We start from the raw sequence: 21,379 nt of genomic DNA, 5'->3' as shown, positions 1-21,379 counted from the left end.
TCCACTTTCACCCCAGGTTTATTGCCATGGAAGTGGCAGCTGAAGGAGGGAACATATCCGCCGGCCACCATGATTTCCAGTGGGGGTCAGGGTGACAGCCAAAAAAAAGAACCTCAGATTTATCCGAGTTACACTTTAATTGATTCAATTGGAACCAAGAAAAGACAGCTGCTAGGCAACCCTTGATGTTATCACCATTGAAATCGGTGTTCTTTTTACAAATAAAAAGAAGCTGCGTGTCGTCTGCATAGGATACAATCTGGGCTCCGTAATACTCAGCCAAAGCTGCCAAGGGGGCTATATATATATTAAAAAGAGAGGATTGACACTTGAGGAACTCTCACCTCCAGCGGCGGCACTGAGGCTGAGAATGGAGCGGCCCAGATTGTTTGTTGGCTCGTCTCTAGGCAGATTTCAAGAGCAGTTAACAGGAAGGTAGGACAGAGCCCATGGTAGCACATGGCAAACAAAATGGCTGACAGAAATACAAAATGGATTCCACAAAACAGACAAGATAGTCTCTAAATACAGGATGGCTTCTGCTAATGCTAACCCCATCGCTGCCAAATTACAACAGACGCTCCTTTTAGCATTAGCTGAAGACAGTCATTCATCTGGGGTAATCTAGATATGCATCCAGTACATTGATGGTCATAATCCAATGATCTCTTTATTTAGCATTTGTTGTTCTTTTATTTCTGCAATATTTCTCTTGGCAGGTGTACAAGCAGTGGTGCACATGGAGCAAAGCATAGGACCACATTGTATACAAGTACAGCATGAAAATAATATCACCAACAGTATACATAAAATAGTCAGTAGTTTCCAGCCCCAAGTAGCAAATAGTGTCCAGAACCAGGTCGAAAAAGTCCATGTACCAGTCTCTGGGTGAATCTCTGCAGCAATCTTATGCAGTTTTGATATTGCGTCGTATACTGAAGGTGAGTGATCTGGTATAAATACGCAGCAACTGCTACTGATGATGCGACATGCACCACCTCGATCAGCCAAAATCACATCAAGCACCATTCTGTTTTGGAGTGCTACAATCCTTGCAATTTGCAGTTCCTCTGTAATGTTCCCAAGTGCCATTGCTGTCTGATTGGTAACAACTTCCACAACACAAGTGAGACTCCTTACTTTCCTACTGTTTAATGCAGCACCCAGAAAGAAGAACAAACCCAAATTAAAATCGACATATTGTTGCAAAGTGGTATCAGTCTGATCAACCTAGTCAGTACTTATTGTACGTTTGTATCTGTTCTTGGAAATGTCATTATACAGTTTGAAGTCGAGGTGATATGAAGCAAGTGCCAAAAACACAGGGGGCAACAGAAAAGACACATAGCATATCCCTGACCACCCAACAGGTAGTTGATAGTATCCCTTATTTCCACAAACAAAATAAGTATTGTGCGAAGATGTGAAACTACTATTATTAGCTCCTTCAATAGTCAGTGTCAAAATACATTCACTCCGTCCTACTGGAATTCTCCCAACACTACTAATACATAAATCTGCTTTAGCTCTTGGTACAGAAATTACAAAAGGTCAATTGTTCTTGATATTTCTCATGTTCGTAAAAACATATGGTGTCCAAATATTGTCAGGTTGATACTCCTCTCATTCCCATTTAGTCCCTAGCTTGAGGATAACCATCTGTATCTTGATAGCTTATTTTATTCAGACGAAAGGTAATCCCACCTACTGAAGGCTTTCCAAAAGCAAACAAAAGTGCATACCAAGATTGACACAAACCATTATCGGAAAACGGTAGAGGAATAAAAAGTGTTCCTCCTTTCTTTTGGTGTGCACGTAACATTCCACACACCCAACAGTTGGTGGTATTCGTGGCATTGTGTGTATGATGCAACATCTGGATGAATGCATTATATAGGTAGGATTGTCGATGCTTCTGCTCATGGTAGGGAAGCGTGGAGTAATGATGTTCCACTGGCACTGTAGTAGTAGCAACAAAAAGCTGTCGAGCAGGAGCCACTTTCTTAACAAACCAGGTGATTATTGCCATAACCACCAGAGCAACAGCAAACCCTACAGCACAAATGATTCTTTTGTTATGCATTTTAGCAACAGCAATAATTGATCTTTCTACAAACTCGTTGAAACAATCGTTGGAGCTCTTATCCCTGGGCAGCTGCTGATTTCTTCACCACGGGCCAAGACTGGTGTCACTACACTACGCAGGACTGATCCCCCCCCGCCCCCCATGCCACAACGGCGTTCCGTTTCACTAACCCAGGGCGGTAGCTCAACCCGTCTTTTTCGGCAAAGCAGATTCTTTCCTTGGTCTCAGCTGATATCGGGATTCTTCAGCGATCGTGTGGTCCGGGAAGACTTCCGCACATTCGTCAGGTGAGATAGCTTGACCTTTCTCCGTCTCCAGAATCTCTTGATGGTCAGTCAACACAGCAGGTTCCACCAAGGCAGGCGACACACGTTTGCAGTGTGTGCTATGGACACAGTTCTTCTTGTTCGTCACTCGAACTGCTGTCCTTGTTGCTAGGAGCACCTCCACCGGTCCTCGCCACCTCGGTTCCAAACTGTTCGATCTGTCGAAGACCTTGACCATCACGTGGTCGCCAGGACTGAGTTCATGTGCCTCACCTGTAGATCTGTCAGGAAGAGCTTCTCGAACCTGTTGATGGATAGAGATCAAACTGTCGGTTAACTGTGCCAAATAATCATTCATCAGAACACATGGAACGTCATGTATGGGGAGTGGCTTAGGAACTCCCCACACACTTCATATGGGGTAAGGCCAGATCGTGAATGTGGCACCGATCTTATGGACAACAATGCCCAGGGTAGTGCATCTGGTCACTTCAAATACATGAAAGCCAGTATTTTCGCCAACTTCAATTTCGAAGTAGCATTGTACCTCTCCACTAATCCTGCTGATTGCGGGTGGAAGACTGCATGGAATTTCTGCTTGATCCCTAATCCTTTCAGGACATGCTCAACAACTTGCCCAATAAAATGAGGTCCGTTGTCACTCCACAAAAGTTTACAAACACTATATCTAGGGAAAAACTCTTTTAGAAGCACCTTCGCTGTGGTGAGAGCAGTATTATCCTTTGTAAGGTATGCCTCTATCCATTTACTGAAGGCACATACCACCACTAGGACGTGTTTCAGATTATTGCAGCGTTCGAGTTGGATGTAATCCATCTGCAAAACTTCAAAAGGTGCGGTTGGTGTAGCAAACCCTCCTGTAGGAGTCCTTGTCCCTTTACCAGGATTATACTACCAACCGATCAAACAGGACTGTACTATTCTTTTAGCTGTGCTAGCAATTTCAGGATGCTCCCAAACTTGCGTAAGCAATTTAGTTATTACTAGAGCTCCAGCATGTGCCAGTCCATGTGCCATTTGAACCATAGGTTGTTAATAGGCTGCAGGCAATTTCCATTTATCCATGTCTTTGTTGCGCCAACAACCCTCATCGTCCAATATTCCTTCTTTAGCCCATTGCTCAAGTTCTGCTACAGAAGCAGATCCCTGTACATCTAACACTTCCTGTCTAGCATCATGCCATCGCTCAGCTTGAGACTTCACTACGTATATGGAAGTAGTGCTTCATTGCATTGCAGTCTCACGAGCTACGCGGTCTGCAAAGGCATTGCCTTGTCCTATTTTGTCAATGATTTTCTTGTGTGCGTTACACTTCATAATAGCAATTTTCTTTGGGTATGTAAGTGCAGTCAAGAGATTATGTACTAATTCTCCATGCATTATCTGCATCCCGTGGGATGTAAGAAAGCCTCTTTCCTTCCAGAGTAGGCCAAAATCATGAACCACTCCAAACGCATAGCGGCTATCAGTGTAGATGTTCACACACAAGACAGTGCTAAGTTCACACACTCGTGTCAAAGCTATTAGCTCAGCTGCTTGAGCCGACTTTTGAGGTATGCGAGCTGTTTCCACTACTTTCTGAAGTGTCGTAATTGCATATGCAGCTGAGGTTGCGCCATCTGGTCACTTCAAACAGGACCCATCAACCCACAGTTCCCCATCTACATCTGGAAGGGGCGTATCTTGTAAATCGACGCAACCCTTTGTCTGTTCCTCAGTAAGGAATATACAATCGTGAGGCTCTTTTGTTTGTGACTCGGTTACAGGATATGACAACAAAGTGGCTGGGTTTTGTGTCGCGCATCTCTTCAAGGTAATATGAGGTGCTAACAGTGTCAATTCATATCATGTCAGACGAGCACTAGTTAAGTGTTGTGTCTTAGTCTGATTCAAAAGTGCATCTACTGCATGGTGTACTAGCACCAACAGTTTGTGTGACAAAACTATCCCTTCACTCTGACGTATGGACACAGCTGTTGCTGCAACTGAACGAAAACACCCTGGCAATGCACGAGCAACAGGATCAAGAACAGCTGGAAAGTATGCGCAGGGACGCTGCTTATCACCATGTGTCTGTACTAAAACTGATAATGCACATCCATCTTTCCCGTGTACATAGAGTGTAAAAAACTTTGTGTAATCTTGAGTGCCTAACACTGGTGCAGAACAAAGAGATTGACGTAACTGTTGAAAAGCATTCTCACATTCATCTGTCCATGGAAGGGACATTGGAGTATCTTTCGTCAAAAGTGCTAGCAAGGGTTTGACAATGTGAGAAAACCCTAATATCCATTGCCTACAAAACGAGGTCAGACCAATGAATGCACGGACATCTTTCTCAGTGGAAGGTACTGGTGTGTCTAAAATTGCTTGTACCCGATCTGGTGTTAGTGCACGGCCCTCCTTAGACCTAAGTAGGTTACCTTCGGTCTACAATATTGCAATTTCTTTCGTGACACTTTATGATGGTGTGTAGAAAGAAAAGAAAGCAAAGACAAAGTACACATAGTTCAGGCGTATCGGCTGCCAACAAGATGTCATCGACATATTGTATGAGAGCCACTCCTTCAGGCAAAATAAAGGAATCAAGTTGTCGTTTTAAGGCTTGACTATAAATACTCGGACTCTCAGTGTGCCCCAGAGGAACTCTACAAAATCTGTATGATCGATTATTCAAAGTGAAACCGAACAAATATCGGCTATCAGGATGAATAGGAATCGAGAAGAAGGCATTCTTCAAATCGATCACAGAAAAGGTAGTCGCTGTTGGGGGCAACCAAAGTAAGTAGTTGCGTTATGTCAGAAACCACAGGGTACTGCGGTTCTACAATCTTGTTGACTTCCCTCAAATCAATGATGAATCTGTAAATCCTAGTGTCAGTATCTTTTTTCAAAATAGGACTAATAGGACTATTGCAAACATTGTAAGGAACTTCTTCCACAACCCCCACTTTAATCAAATCATGAACAATGCGTGTAAGTGCTTCTTCTCCTTCTTTAGAAATTTTATACTGAGGCAGTCTTGGCAAAGAAGCACCCTCCTTGACACTAATATGTACTGGTGGAATAACCATTTGCCCTACATCGGTGTCTGAAGTAGCCCACAAAGTACTAGGGAGTGAAGCTAATGCAATGTCCTCTTTAACAATGCAGGATCTCTCAATCGCGGGGTAATTGTCATTCAATATAACTCGTACTCCTTCCGGAGAAAATCGCATCTTAGCCCTGAAATACTTGAGCATATCAAGACCCACTATAATGTCTGGTGTGTTCGGAGAAAGCAAAAATGGACATGGAGCAGTGAACTTATCAACATGGAATGTGAGTGGTTGTGACAATGGGCTAAGGGAAGGCGTTCCATCGAACCCTATCGATGTAATGGTTGAGCCAGACAGGGGAGCCCTTGGAACCAATTGTTTAGATAAGGCTCTAAGAGTAGCTCCTGTATCAACCAGAAACTGATCAGTAGAACCCAAAACATGTGCTGTAACATAGTGACCCCTCTGATATACTGGAACTTCAACTGATTCCTTACCCCATCCTAGGCAATCCTATGCTTAAGCAGAATCTTGAAAATCAGACCGCACATAGTCGGACATTTGATATTGGTTCCTCCTATCAAAAGTGTTAAACCCATCCTGCCCACGTGTATTAGCATCAAACCCAGCGCAATCATTCGTGCTTCCTCTAGGCCCTGAATATCCTGAACGACTACTTATTTGTCCCCGACCACGTAGACACTGCTGAGCACGCAGCACTGGACAATCAGAAATCCAATGTCCAAATTTCTTGCAGTACGCACACTGGTCAACAGACAAATTCGAACGAGTATAGGACGGAAAGGCAAACCATGATCCACGACCACCTCTAGCATTACCTCTAGAAGGCGGAACATAGGCCTAAGCCAACAAAACCTTTGTTTTGAACTCTTTAGTCTTTTTATCCTCATTACCCTTCGCTTCTAATTCCTGGCGTTTATAATACTGAGCCATAGTCAAAAGAGAAACCGGAGAAGAGGTAGTCCATGAACTCTCACTGGCTTGTAGGCAACTAGCTATTCCTGGCAAAAGGTTTGCAACATATTTATCGACAAACAGATGCCTACCCGTGTCATCTGTCAATGACTGGCCACTAAAATCGTGGAATGCCTCCTCAAAGCGTGTAAAGAAATCTGAAGCCGATTCATCTGCCTTTTGCTTACACAATGCTAATACAATCCAATCTATCTTTTTAGGGGGAATAATCGTCTTTAACTTAACTAATATAGCTGTAGGGATATCTAAAATCAATATACACGGTTTCTGTGCAGGCTCCCGCTCTACATCCATTTGTTCTAACTCTTTCCATAATGCCCCAAATGTTGCACGATCATCAACTTTACGCACAGTTCTCCACATGTCAGGCGGCAATATCAATCTGAAAAACAAATCAATATCAGGCAAAGTCATGGTACAAGAGCTAATAGCACCCTCAACTTCCTCATAAACAGCAAATCAGGCAATGCATTTTTAAGGGCCATAACATCCGCTCTATTCCAAGGAGTGTAAACGCAATTATGAATAAAATAACCCTTTGCATCAATAGAAGTCTTATCATCCCTCGTACCCGCTCCTTTAGGAGGAACATACAAAGGTGCGGCATCCCGCATAGGTTTCGCATGAACTATCAGTCTTATCTGTTCCGAAGATAGAAGCTTGTGCCACACCTGAGATGTTTGTGCACCTGCATCTGCTGCCTTTTTCTCCTCTCTTACACGGACTGCCTCAACACGTAATTTAACCAAACCCCTGATTGTATCAGCCACCTTAGAAAAGACAAAAAGACCATCACGCATTTGTTTACAATCCTGTGATACATCATCAGGCTCCAATTCATCAGAATGTTTCCTAAACCGCTCAACGACCTCTGCGGCAAATACCTCGGTAAAATATATTTGCTCCCTTTCATGCCAATTTTTCATCTCCTCTAAAAGCTCAGAAGCAGGGGCGGTACTGCGAAGCGCTTTTCGGGCAGCAGATCTAAGCTCAGACGAACGCTGGGCGGGCAGTAAAGAACGAGTTTCCCGCGCTTTCTCCTGCTCTGTAGGAGAATCCTCATCTGACTCATAAGGGGCAGAGGGAAGAATATACGGAGGTGGAGAACGATCTAATAACAAAACATAATCTTGGGGTTTATTAAGAATAGGATAAAGGGGTTGCCTAACAGCGTTTTGGGCAGTTACCTGTAAATGGCGCTCCCTATCCTCTCTCTCTTTAATTCTTTTGTTTCCTTGTTTTTTAACTCTAATGCTTTCCCATAAATGTTCTTTCGCTGTTCTTTTTCAATCAAAGCTTGCTCACGCTTCATTCGTTCACGCACTTCTTTCTCCCACATTCGCACACAGGCAAACATATCTTGCCTAGTCTTTTGCTTAAACATACATTGTTCCACATACTGAATCTTTTGCAAATCAAATGACCCATGCATATGCCAACGCAACTCAGGATCCTTACGAGTGTATTTATTCCATAACGTGCTATACATTATGTAAGAAATATCATACTTAATATATTAGACGTTCCCGCCCGGGGGGGGGGCGGTTGTGCTTCATCGAGTCTCAAACTGGTACCTCTACAAAAGCAACACATCTTACGAAGTGTGCTAGAAACAGGCATGCCAAAAATAGCGCAAAGTATGCAGTATTATAATCAAAGTAGCGCTTAAGGTACTCTTCGTACCTTGTGCCGTTCAAACAAATTCAAATAGAGAAAAATCTCCTCATTACCTGCCTATATAAATTGCAATTCATATATATATCATACATACAAATACGAATACTGGCCAGTCATACAAATCATAAGCCGCAGTAAGTGTTACTAAACTACCTTACCAATCCAAGGCATTAAAAACCAACAGCAAGTGCCGCAGAACAACTCTTACCAATCAAATGGTGTCCAGGTTCCAACTGCCAAGTTCTCAAATCGACCAAATGATCACTGCACAGCGAATCAACAGAAGAGATCTCAGTCGAGGACCAGCTCCACCTAGATGGTCAGATCAGAAAGAAAGGAAAAACACCGTGGTTGCCAAGACTCTGGTCTCCTCAGGCAGCGATCGCGTCCAAAGCGAGATTCCAATCCTTCGTTTCGACCAGTCCTTCGGGCATCCGAGTCGCCTATAAACCCCGCATTGGAGCGCAAATTTGTAGTAGTGGGCCTCAGCAAGGCCTACCAGTGCTAGGGGTTCTCCCTTCTCTGCACAGAGTCCTCAGACCAATAGAAAGAAGTTGGCACAGAAACTGGAATAGAAAATACAGAGTTTATTAAACCTCATGAGGTGGAACTACATTCACACAGCACCCTTCGGTAATGTATGAAGTAGCACAGTGAATGGAAGGAGCATGGTCCTTTTTTACCCACACAGGGGCTCAAATGAAGGCGGTACAAGTACAAAATGCTGGTTTTAGGTACATATAAGGTCATACAGAAAATGCACAGTCAGCAAGTGGGAGGAGCTAACAGTTGCTAATTCTGCTGAACACATCCTGACAGTTACAGACTGGGGACAGCTGCAAGGACAGCTGCAAGCTCAACTGAGCATGTGCGGAGCAGAAAAGGCTAAATATGTTATGTTATGTTATGTTAGGGGGAGTCTTATAGAGCGCTCAGCTACTCGGGCAGAGTGTCCCGGCGCTATCAGAACTAGAAAGCAGAGACAGCAAAATCGCAGAGGCTATTGTCCAAACAGCCATGTTTTAAGTTCCTTCCTGAAAGAGAGAAGGTTGTCTAACTTCCGGAGAGACAGAGGCAAATTGTTCCACAATTGGGGTGCCAAAAGTTTGTACGAGCGTCCTCCAATGGGAGCTCGTTTGATTGCCGGAACCGTGGCCAGTGCTAGTCAGGCAGATCGTAAGGATATGGAAGGATAGTAAAAACATATTCTTTTCCTTTGATAGAGCGCGCCAGTGCCATGAAGAGCTTTAAACGAGTCTTGAAAAAAATGCGTTTGCGCACTGGCAACCAGTGAAGTGATTTTAGTAGAGCAGATGTCTTAGACCTGCGACTAAGGCCAAAGATTGCCCGTGCGGCTGAGTTTTGCACAGTTTGTAGACGGGTGAGGAGATACTCGGGGAGTTCCAAGTATCGTACATTGGCATAATCAAGCCGTGAGCCAATCAATCCCTGAACCGTAATCCTTCTGTGGACAGGGGATAAAAAGGGGAGAAATTTCCTCAGAATTTTTAAGAGGCCGAAACACTGCCCCACTAAACCCAGAATCAGCCCAATGTCCACTTTCACCCCAGGTTTATTGCCATGGAAGTGGCAGCTGAAGGAGGGAACATATCCGCCGGCCACCATGATTTCCAGTGGGGGTCAGGGTGACAGCCAAAAAAAAAGAACCTCAGATTTATCCGAGTTACACTTTAATTGATTCAATTGGAACCAAGAAAAGACAGCTGCTAGGCAACCCTTGATGTTATCACCATTGAAATCGGTGTTCTTTTTACAAATAAAAAGAAGCTGCGTGTCGTCTGCATAGGATACAATCTGGGCTCCGTAATACTCAGCCAAAGCTGCCAAGGGGGCTATATATATATTAAAAAGAGAGGATTGACACTTGAGGAACTCTCACCTCCAGCGGCGGCACTGAGGCTGAGAATGGAGCGGCCCAGATTGTTTGTTGGCTCGTCTCTAGGCAGATTTCAAGAGCAGTTAACAGGAAGGTAGGACAGAGCCCATGGTAGCACATGGCAAACAAAATGGCTGACAGAAATACAAAATGGATTCCACAAAACAGACAAGATAGTCTCTAAATACAGGATGGCTTCTGCTAATGCTAACCCTATCGCTGCCAAATTACAACAGACGCTCCTTTTAGCATTAGCTGAAGACAGTCATTCATCTGGGGTAATCTAGATATGCATCCAGTACATTGATGGTCATAATCCAATGATCTCTTTATTTAGCATTTGTTGTTCTTTTATTTCTGCAATATTTCTCTTGGCAGGTGTACAAGCAGTGGTGCACATGGAGCAAAGCATAGGACCACATTGTATACAAGTACAGCATGAAAATAATATCACCAACAGTATACATAAAATAGTCAGTAGTTTCCAGCCCCAAGTAGCAAATAGTGTCCAGAACCAGGTCGAAAAAGTCCATGTACCAGTCTCTGGGTGAATCTCTGCAGCAATCTTATGCAGTTTTGATATTGCGTCGTATACTGAAGGTGAGTGATCTGGTATAAATACGCAGCAACTGCTACTGATGATGCGACATGCACCACCTCGATCAGCCAAAATCACAACAAGCACCATTCTGTTTAGGAGTGCTACAATCCTTGCAATTTGCAGTTCCTCTGTAATGTTCCCAAGTGCCATTGCTGTCTGATTGGTAACAACTTCCACAACACAAGTGAGACTCCTTACTTCCTACTGTTTAATGCAGCACCCAGAAAGAAGAACAAACCCAAATTAAAATCGACATATTGTTGCAAAGTGGTATCAGTCTGATCAACCAAGTCAGTACTTATTGTACGTTTGTATCTGTTCTTGGAAATGTCATTATACAGTTTGAAGTCGAGGTGATATGAAGCAAGTGCCAAAAACACAGGGGGCAACAGAAAAGACACATAGCATATCCCTGACCACCCAACAGGTAGTTGATAGTATCCCTTATTTCCACAAACAAAATAAGTATTGTGCGAAGATGTGAAACTACTATTATTAGCTCCTTCAATAGTCAGTGTCAAAATACATTCACTCTGTCCTACTGGAATTCTCCCAACACTACTAATACATAAATCTGCTTTAGCTCTTGTTACAGAAATTACAAAAGGTCAATTGTTCTTGATATTTCTCATGTTCGTAAAAACATATGGTGTCCAAATATTGTCAGGTTGATACTCCTCTCATTCCCATTTAGTCCCTAGCTTGAGGATAACCATCTGTATCTTGATAGCTTATTTTATTCAGACGAAAGGTAATCCCACCTACTGAAGGCTTTCCAAAAGCAAACAAAAGTGCATACCAAGATTGACACAAACCATTATGGGAAAACGGTAGAGGAATAAAAAGTGTTCCTCCTTTCTTTTGGTGTGCACGTATCATTCCACACACCCAACAGTTGGTGGTATTCGTGGCATTGTGTTTATGATGCAACATCTGGATGAATGTATTATATAGGTAGGATTGTCGATGCTTCTGCTCATGGTAGGGAAGCGTGGAGTAATGATGTTCCACTGGCATTGTAGTGGTAGCAACAAAAAGCTGTCAAGCAGGAGCCACTTTCTTAACAAACCAGGTGATTATTGCCATAACCACCAGAGCAACAGCAAACCCTACAGCACAAATGATTCTTTTGTTATGCATTTTAGCAACAGCAATAATTGATCTTTCTACAAACTCGTTGAAACAATCGTTGAAACAATCGTTGGAGCTCTTATCCCTGGGCAGCCGCTGATTTCTTCACCACGGGCCAAGACTGGTATCACTACACTACGCAGGACTGATCCCCCCCCCCCCCCATGCCACAACGGCGTTCCGTTTCCCTAACCCAGGGCGGTAGCTCAACCCGTCTTTTTTTCGGCAAAGCAGATTCTTTCCTTGGTCTCAGCTGATATCGGGATTCTTCAGCGATCGTGTGGTCCGGGAAGACTTCCGCACATTCGTCAGGTGAGATAGCTTGACCTTTCTCCGTCTCCAGAATCTCTCGATGGTCTGTCAACACAGCAGGTTCCACCAAGGCAGGCGACACACGTTTGCAGTGTGTGCTATGGACACAGTTCTTCTTGTTCGTCACTCGAACTGCTGTCCTTGTTGCTAGGAGCACCTCCACCGGTCCTCGCCACCTCGGTTCCAAACTGTTCGATCTGTCGAAGACCTTGACCATCACGTGGTCGCCAGGACTGAGTTCATGTGCCTCACCTGTAGATCTGTCAGGAAGAGCTTCTCGAACCTGTTGATGGATAGAGATCAAACTGTCGGTTAACTGTGCCAAATAATCATTCATCAGAACACATGGAACGTCATGTATGGGGCGTGGCTTAGGAACTCCCCACACACTTCATATGGGGTAAGGCCAGAACGTGAATGTGGCACCGATCTTATGGACAACAATGCCCAGGGTAGTGCATCTGGTCACTTCAAATACATGAAAGCCAGTATTTTCGCCAACTTCAATTTCGAAGTAGCATTGTACCTCTCCACTAATCCTGCTGATTGCGGGTGGAAGACTGCATGGAATCTCTGCTTGATCCCTAATCCTTTCAGGACATGCTCAACAACTTGCCCAATAAAATGAGGTCCGTTGTCACTCCACAAAAGTTTACAAACACTATATCTAGGGAAAAACTCTTTTAGAAGCACCTTCGCTGTGGTGAGAGCAGTATTATCCTTTGTAGGGTATGCCTCTATCCATTTACTGAAGGCACATACCACCACTAGGACGTGTTTCAGATTATTGCAGCGTTCGAGTTGGATGTAATCCATCTGCAAAACTTCAAAAGGTGCGGTTGGTGTAGCAAACCCTCCTGTAGGAGTCCATGTCCCTTTACCAGGATTATACTACCAACCGATCAAACAGGACTGTACTATTCTTTTAGCTGTGCTAGCAATTTCAGGATGCTCCCAAACTTGCGTAAGCAATTTAGTTATTACTAGAGCTCCAGCATGTGCCAGTCCATGTGCCATTTCAACCATAGGTTGTTAATAGGCTGCAGGCAATTTCCATTTATCCATGTCTTTGTTGCGCCAACAACCCTCATCGTCCAATATTCCTTCTTTAGCCCATTGCTCAAGTTCTGCTACAGAAGCAGATCCCTGTACATCTAACACTTCCTGTCTAGTATCATGCCATCGCTCAGCTTGAGACTTCACTACGTATATGGAAGTAGTGCTTCATTGCATTGCAGTCTCACGAGCTACGCGGTCTGCAAAGGCATTGCCTTGTCCTATTTTGTCAATGATTTTCTTGTGTGTGTTACACTTCATAATAGCAATTTTCTTTGGGTATGTAAGTGCAGTCAAGAGATTATGTACTAATTCTCCATGCATTATCTGCATCCCGTGGGATGTAAGAAAGCCTCTTTCCTTCCAGAGTAGGCCAAAATCATGAACCACTCCAAACGCATAGCGGCTATCAGTGTAGATGTTCACACACAAGACAGTGCTAAGTTCACACACTCATGTCAAAGCTATTAGCTCAGCTGCTTGAGCCGACTTCTGAGGTATGCGAGCTGTTTCCACTACTGTCTGAAGTGTCGTAGTTGCATATGCAGCTGAGGTTGTGCCATCTGGTAACTTCAAACAGGACCCATCAACCCACAGTTCCCCATCTACATCTGGAAGGGGCGTATCTTGTAAATCGACGCAACCCTTTGTCTGTTCCTCAGTAAGGAATATACAATTGTGAGGCTCTTTTGTTTGTGACTCGGTTACAGGATATGACAACAAAGTGGCTGGGTTTTGTGTCTCGCATCTCTTCAAGGTAATATGAGGTGCTAACAGTGTCAATTCATATCATGTCAGACGAGCACTAGTTAAGTGTTGTGTCTTAGTCTGATTCAAAAGTGCATCTACTGCATGGGGTACTTGCACCAACAGTTTGTGTGACAAAACTATCCCTTCACTCTGACGTATGGACACAGCTGTTGCTGCAACTGAACGAAAACACCCTGGCAATGCACGAGCAACAGGAACAAGAACAGCTGGAAAGTATGCGCAGGGACGCTGCTTATCACCATGTGTCTGTACTAAAACTGATAATGCACATCCATCTTTCCCGTGTACATAGAGTGTAAAAAACTTTGTGTAATCTTGAGTGCCTAACACTGGTGCAGAACAAAGAGATTGACGTAACTGTTGAAAAGCATTCTCACATTCATCTGTCCATGGAAGGGACATTGGAGTATCTTTCGTCAAAAGTGCTAGCAAGGGTTTGACAATGTGAGAAAACCCTAATATCCATTGCCTACAAAACGAGGTCAGACCAATGAATGCACGGACATCTTTCTCAGTGGAAGGTACTGGTGTGTCTAAAATTGCTTGTACTCGATCTGGTGTTAGTGCACGGCCCTCCTTAGACCTAAGAAGGTTACCTTCGGTCTACAATATTGCAATTTCTTTCGTGACACTTTATGATGGTGTGTAGAAAGAAAAGAAAGCAAAGACAAAGTACACATAGTTCAGGCGTATCGGCTGCCAACAAGATGTCATCGACATATTGTATGAGAGCCACTCCTTCAGGCAAAATAAAGGAATCAAGTTGTCGTTTTAAGGCTTGACTATAAATACTCGGACTCTCAGTGTGCCCCAGAGGAACTCTACAAAATCTGTATGATCGATTATTCAAAGTGAAACCGAACAAATATCGGCTATCAGGATGAATAGGAATCGAGAAGAAGGCATTCTTCAAATCGATCACAGAAAAGGTAGTCGCTGTTGGGGGGAACCAAAGTAAGTAGTTGAGTTATGTCAGAAACCACAGGGTACTGCGGTTCTACAATCTTGTTGACTTCCCTCAAATCAATGATGAATCTGTAAATCCTAGTGTCAGTATCTTTTTTCAAAATAGGACTAATAGGACTATTGCAAACATTGTAAGGAACTTCTTCCAAAACCCCCACTTTAATCAAATCATGAACAATGCGTGTAAGTGCTTCTTATCCTTCTTTAGAAATTTTATACTGAGGCAGTCTTGGCAAAGAAGCACCCTCCTTGACACTAATATGTACTGGTGGAATAACCATTTGCCCTACATCGGTGTCTGAAGTAGCCCACAAAGCACTAGGGAGTGAAGCTAATGCAATGTCCTCTTTAACAATGCAGGATCTCTCAATCGCGGGGTAATTGTCATTCAATATAACTCGTACTCCTTCCGGAGAAAATCGCATCTTAGCCCTGAAATACTTGAGCATATCAAGACCCACTATAATGTCTGGTGTGTTCGGAGAAAGCAAAAATGAACATGGAGCAGTGAACTTATCAACATGGAATGTGAGTGGTTGTGACAATGGGCTAAGGGAAGGCGTTCCATCGAACCCTATCGATGTAATGGTTGAGCCAGACAGGGGAGCCCTTGGAACCAATTGTTTAGATAAGGCTCTAAGAGTAGCTCCTGTATCAACCAGAAACTGATCAGTAGAACCCAAAACAAGTGCTGTAACATAGTGACCCCTCTGATATACTGGAACTTCAACTGATTCCTTACCCCATCCTAGGCAATCCTATGCTTAAGCAGAATCTTGAAAATCAGACCGCACATAGTCGGACATTTGATATTGGTTCCTCCTATCAAAAGTGTTAAACCCATCCTGCCCACGTGTAATAGCATCAAACTCAGCGCAATCATTCGTGCTTCCTCCAGGCCCTGAATATCCTGAACGACTACTTATTTGTCCCCGACCACGTAGACACTGCTGAGCACGCAGCACTGGACAATCAGAAATCCAATGTCCAAATTTCTTGCAGTACGCACACTGGTCAACAGACAAATTCGAACGAGTATAGGACGGAAAGGCAAACCATGATCCACGACCACCTCTAGCATTACCTCTAGAAGGCGGAACATAGGCCTGAGCCAACAAAACCTTTGTTTTTAACTCTTTAGTCTTTTTATCCTCATTACCCTTCGCTTCTAATTCCTGGCGTTCATAATACTGAGCCATAGTCAAAAGAGAAACCGGAGAAGAGGTAGTCCATGAACTCTCACTGGCTTGTAGGCAACTAGCTATTCCTGGCAAAAGGTTTGCAACATATTTATCGACAAACAGATGCCTACCCGTGTCATCTGTCAATGACTGGCCACTAAAATCGTGGAATGCCTCCTCAAAGCGTGTAAAGAAACCTGAAACCGATTCATCTGCCTTTTGCTTACACAATGCTAATACAATCCAATCTATCTTTTTAGGGGGAATAATCGTCTTTAACTTAACTAATATAGCTGTAGGGATATCTAAAATCAATATACACGGTTTCTGTGCAGGCTCCCGCTCTACATCCATTTGTTCTAACTCTTTCCATAATGCCCCAAATGTTGCACGATCATCAACTTTACGCACAGTTCTCCACATGTCAGGCGGCAATATCAATCTGAAAAACAAATCAATATCAGGCAAAGTCATGGTACAAGAGCTAATAGCACCCTCAACTTCCTCATAAACAGCAAATCAGGCAATGCATTTTTAAGGGCCATAACATCCGCTCTATTCCAAGGAGTGTAAACGCAATTATGAATAAAATAACCCTTTGCATCAATAGAAGTCTTATCATCCCTCGTACCCGCTCCTTTAGGAGGAACATACAAAGGTGCGGCATCCCGCATAGGTTTCGCATGAACTATCAGTCTTATCTGTTCCGAAGATAGAAGCTTGTGCCACACCTGAGATGTTTGTGCACCTGCATCTGCTGCCTTTTTCTCCTCTCTTACACGGACTGCCTCAACACGTAATTTAACCAAACCCCTGATTGTATCAGCCACCTTAGAAAAGACAAAAAGACCATCACGCATTTGTTTACAATCCTGTGCTACATCATCAGGCTCCAATTCATCAGAATGTTTCCTAAACCGCTCAACGACCTCTGCGGCAAATACCTCGGTAAAATATATTTGCTCCCTTTCATGCCAATTTTTCATCTCCTCTAAAAGCTCAGAAGCAGGGGCGGTACTGCGAAGGGCTTTTCGGGCAGCAGATCTAAGCTCAGACGAACGCTGGGCGGGCAGTAAAGAACGAGTTTCCCGCGCTTTCTCCTGCTCTGTAGGAGAATCCTCATCTGACTCATAAGGGGCAGAGGGAAGAATATACGGAGGTGGAGAACGATCTAATAACAAAACATCATCTTGGGGTTTATTAAGAATAGGATAAAGGGGTTGCCTAACAGCGTTTTGGGCAGTTACCTGTAAATGGCGCTCCCTATCCTCTCTCTCTTTAATTCTTTTGTTTCCTTGTTTTTTAACTCTAATGCTTTCCTATAAATGTTCTTTCGCTGTTCTTTTTCAATCAAAGCTTGCTCACGCTTCATTCGTTCACGCACTTCTTTCTCCCACATTCGCACACAGGCAAACATATCTTGCCTAGTCTTTTGCTTAAACATTGTTCCACATACTGAATCTTTTGCAAATCAAATGACCCATGCATATGCCAACGCAACTCAGGATCCTTACGAGTGTATTTATTCCATAACGTGCTATACATTATGTAAGAAATATCATACTTAATATACATGTCCCTATTAGACGTTCCCGCCCGGGGGGTGGTGGGGGTTGTGCTTCATCGAGTCTCAAACTGGTACCTCTACAAAAGCAACACATCTTACGAAGTGTGCTAGAAACAGGCATGCCAAAAATAGCGCAAAGTATGCAGTATTATAATCAAAGTAGCGCTTAAGGTACTCTTCGTACCTTGTGCCGTTCAAACAAATTCAAATAGAGAAAAATCTCCTCATTACCTGCCTATATAAATTGCAATTCATATATATATCATACATACAAATACGAATACTGGCCAGTCATACAAATCATAAGCCGCAGTAAGTGTTACTAAACTACCTTACCAATCCAAGGCATTAAAAACCAACAGCAAGTGCCGCAGAACAACTCTTACTAATCAAATGGTGTCCAGGTTCCAACTGCCAAGTTCTCAAATCGACCAAATGATCACTGCACAGCGAATCAACAGAAGAGATCTCAGTCGAGGACCAGCTCCACCTAGATGGTCAGATCAGAAAGAAAGGAAAAACGCCGTGGTTGCCAAGACTCTGGTCTCCTCAGGCAGCGATCGCGTCCAAAGCGAGATTCCAATCCTTCGTTTCGACCAGTCCTTCGGGCATCTGAGTCGCCGATAAACCCCGCATTGGAGCGCAAATTTGTAGTAGTGGGCCTCAGCAAGGCCTACCAGTGCTAGGGGTTCTCCCTTCTCTGCACAGAGTCCTCAGACCAATAGAAAGAAGTTGGCACAGAAGCTGGAATAGAAAATACAGAGTTTATTAAACCTCATGAGGTGGAACTACATTCACACAGCACCCTTCGGTAATGTATGAAGTAGCATACTGAATGGAAGGAGCTTGGTCCTTTTAATCCCACACAGGGGCTCAAATGAAGGCTGTATTAGTACAAAATGCTGGTTTTAGGTACATATAAGGTCATACAGAAAATGCACAGTCAGCAAGTGGGAGGAGCTAACAGTTGCTAATTCTGGTGAACACATCCTGACAGTTACAGACTGGGGACAGCTGCAAGCTCAACTGAGATGTGCGGAGCAGAAAAGGCTAAATATATATCGTCTCTAGGCAGATTTCAAGAGCAGTTAACAGGAAGGTAGGACAGAGCACATGGTGAGCACATGGTTGCACACGGCAAACAAAATGGCTGACAGAAATACAAAATGGATTCCACAAAACGGACAAGATAGTCTCTAAATACAGGATGGCTTCTGCTAATGCTAACCCCAACGCTGCCATATTACAACAGAAATGACAGTATAAAATTGCACATACAGGCTGCAGTGGCAGGCCTAAGACATGCTGGAAAGGCTACTTAAGTGGGTGGATGCAGGCCCACAGTAACATTTAATTTACAGCTTCTTGGTACATGCAGTACCACTTTCCTATGGACCTACAAATGTGCCAATTGGGTGTAAGTCAGTTTCACAAAGTTTAAAGGATGGGGCACAAGCAGTAGGTTTAATATACATTTCTATGATGTGAATAGCTATGTAAATTCTAATTTACATGGTTAGACCTAATTCTACCACCAAACACTTGCTGGAGAACTTAGTTCTAGTATAGCTTTATGGTGCATTTATTATTTTTTCCACCAGCTTGGCAATTCATATTTGCTTGCTTTATGACAACACATATGTGTGAAGATAAAAATCGAGTAAAGGAACACTGCAACACGAAGTATTTCAGACAAGGTAGCATACCTTGGCTTGGCAGAGGCTTGTATGCAAATATCTGTTCCTGTCAATTTAAATTTCTCTCTTTTCATATTAAATGCTTATAACTTGTTTGGTTCATATAGCGTTGCTTGGGAAACATATTCCAATAAGAGATGCTTCGTATTCCTTCCTTGCGCCCTGCATCACTTTGAAGTGGAATTGATGTTACTAATGATCAATTTTTTGTAGCCGGTGATATATATGCCTCCTTTTTTACACTTGTATAATAGTGCTTTATAATGTAGAACTGTGCTGACAATGTAGTAAGTAAATGCTGGCTATAACTGCCTTAATGCCTTGTCATTTATTACAGAGAGTCAAGGTGTTGAGACGATCATGTCAGAAAGTGACCTATGGAAATAAAGTCCATGCCGGCACTATTGAGTATATTGTTACCCAGAACAAGGGAATACCTTGCTAAAAGCTCCTCTTAACTCAGGCACTTCATTTTGAATATGACTCTATTAGCAGCTGTGGAAACTCCTGCGATTTTTAGAAAAGCTTAATATATTGTTAAAGCAGTGGATAAAAAAGTGCATCTTGCCCAAAGGTTACTCACAAAAGGCAGTAGGGTCCAGCGAAGATTCAAGAGGGTTAGCTCCATGCCAGATTTATGGGATATCCATACAAGATACATTTAATGCAATGAAATCAAATGGGAAGCATTTATATTGTAGTTTTCCTGAAATCTAGCAAAGATATGACATATCTCAAACTACGCTTGACTCCCAGATGCAGCAAAACTGAAATCAAGAATCTCAATTTTTGTGTAAAAAGTGAGTTACGGTGTAATGTAGTTCTGTAATGAATGCCATCTGCTAGATTTATGTCAAAGTCACTCTGAATTTTCTTCCAACTTCATGTCAAATATTTGAAGCTGCTCGCTCAGTGCTAAAAAAATATTTTGAATTGGCAGTTTATGCTCTGAGACGAACCTAATACATTTTCCTTCCTGTCTTCAGGACTTTGCTTTGGATGGTTTAGTAAACATTGTTGGGGGCTGCTGTGGAACTACTCCTGCACATATAAGGTAAACAAACTACTGTGTTAAAGGAAAGGTTCTTGAACATTGTGACAACTCAGGCTGTAGAACTACTTGACAAATAATGAACCGAAAATGTGTTTCATGTCAATTAGGGGATAGAAGGCTGCATTATACCTACAAGTATATTTCCTTATTTTGAGTGTTGGTGCTGGTCATACTTGGTGATACCTTGAAGATGACTGTAGTTCTCCAAAATAATATGAATTCAGTGTGTTGATTGTCTACCAGAAAGGCCATACGCAGCAAAACTGATAGGTACGTTTAAATAGGAGCCATCTTTCAAACTGACAAATGTATACACTGTATACATTTATGTGCCCCTGGATCAGTTGGATTGAGGAACTTGGTAGTTAAGGCTGGTTCGGATTTCTCAGTGATGGAGATCAAGTTGTCAGTACTGTCCCAGGGGTGTGGTTCTCCAGATCGATCTTGAATGGGGAAAGGACAGAGTCTGTTCACATGAAATCAATTTTGATACTCCACAGAGGGGTTTGATGGGTTGAAAGCACAGATCATTTGTCAGAATCAGGTTCATTGCAGATAATTAGCATGAGGGGATATCTGTGAGTTGTATATGGGCTGCCCAGCGAATTACCTAATATACTAGTTTCAACAAATTGTACAGGTCTGAATTTTTGGCAGACAGCCTGTCAATCTGGTGTTTTTATGTGAGGAGATGAGTGAATGTAGCTATTGAAGAGGGTACATATAGCAAGTTAGTGACCTTAAACATTGGAGGCAGTGTCACTAAAGTGACTGTTCCTGTGGCACTTGCTTATGACAGAAGCATTGATTAGAGCCTTAGCTCCATGGAATAGTAGGTGGAGGCAGATCTTTCATATTTTTGGGGTTGGTTAGGTAGTTAGAGATGTGAGACTGGAGGTCAGGGGAAAAGGATGCCAATGAGGTAAAAATGTGATCTGCATATAGATAATGAAAATCTAAAGCAGGTGCAATATTGCCTGTGTCGTTGATGTAAACATAAGCATGCCACTGAGAGGCTGAGTAGACTAAGGATAGTGGACAGTCGATTGTGCTGGACCTTGA

The 21,379-nt window shown here is 43.0% G+C and overlaps 1 protein-coding gene across 1 annotated transcript in view; it reads left to right on the top strand.

The window, feature by feature from the left end:
• MTR (5-methyltetrahydrofolate-homocysteine methyltransferase) overlaps positions 1-21,379 on the top strand; it is a 585,842-nt gene that overhangs the window by 182,391 nt on the left and 382,072 nt on the right. The window contains exon 11 of the mRNA XM_086926839.1: positions 20,250-20,317. Within this exon, the coding sequence (XP_086782965.1) occupies positions 20,250-20,317 (68 nt within the window). The remainder of the gene's footprint in view (positions 1-20,249; positions 20,318-21,379) is intronic.

This window comes from Lissotriton vulgaris, chromosome 6 (genome assembly GCF_964263255.1).
Source record: "Lissotriton vulgaris chromosome 6, aLisVul1.2, whole genome shotgun sequence".
Lineage (NCBI taxonomy): Eukaryota > Metazoa > Chordata > Amphibia > Caudata > Salamandridae > Lissotriton > Lissotriton vulgaris.
The sequence above is the reverse complement of the archived record's forward strand: the minus strand, read 5'-3'. Positions and strand labels throughout refer to the sequence as shown.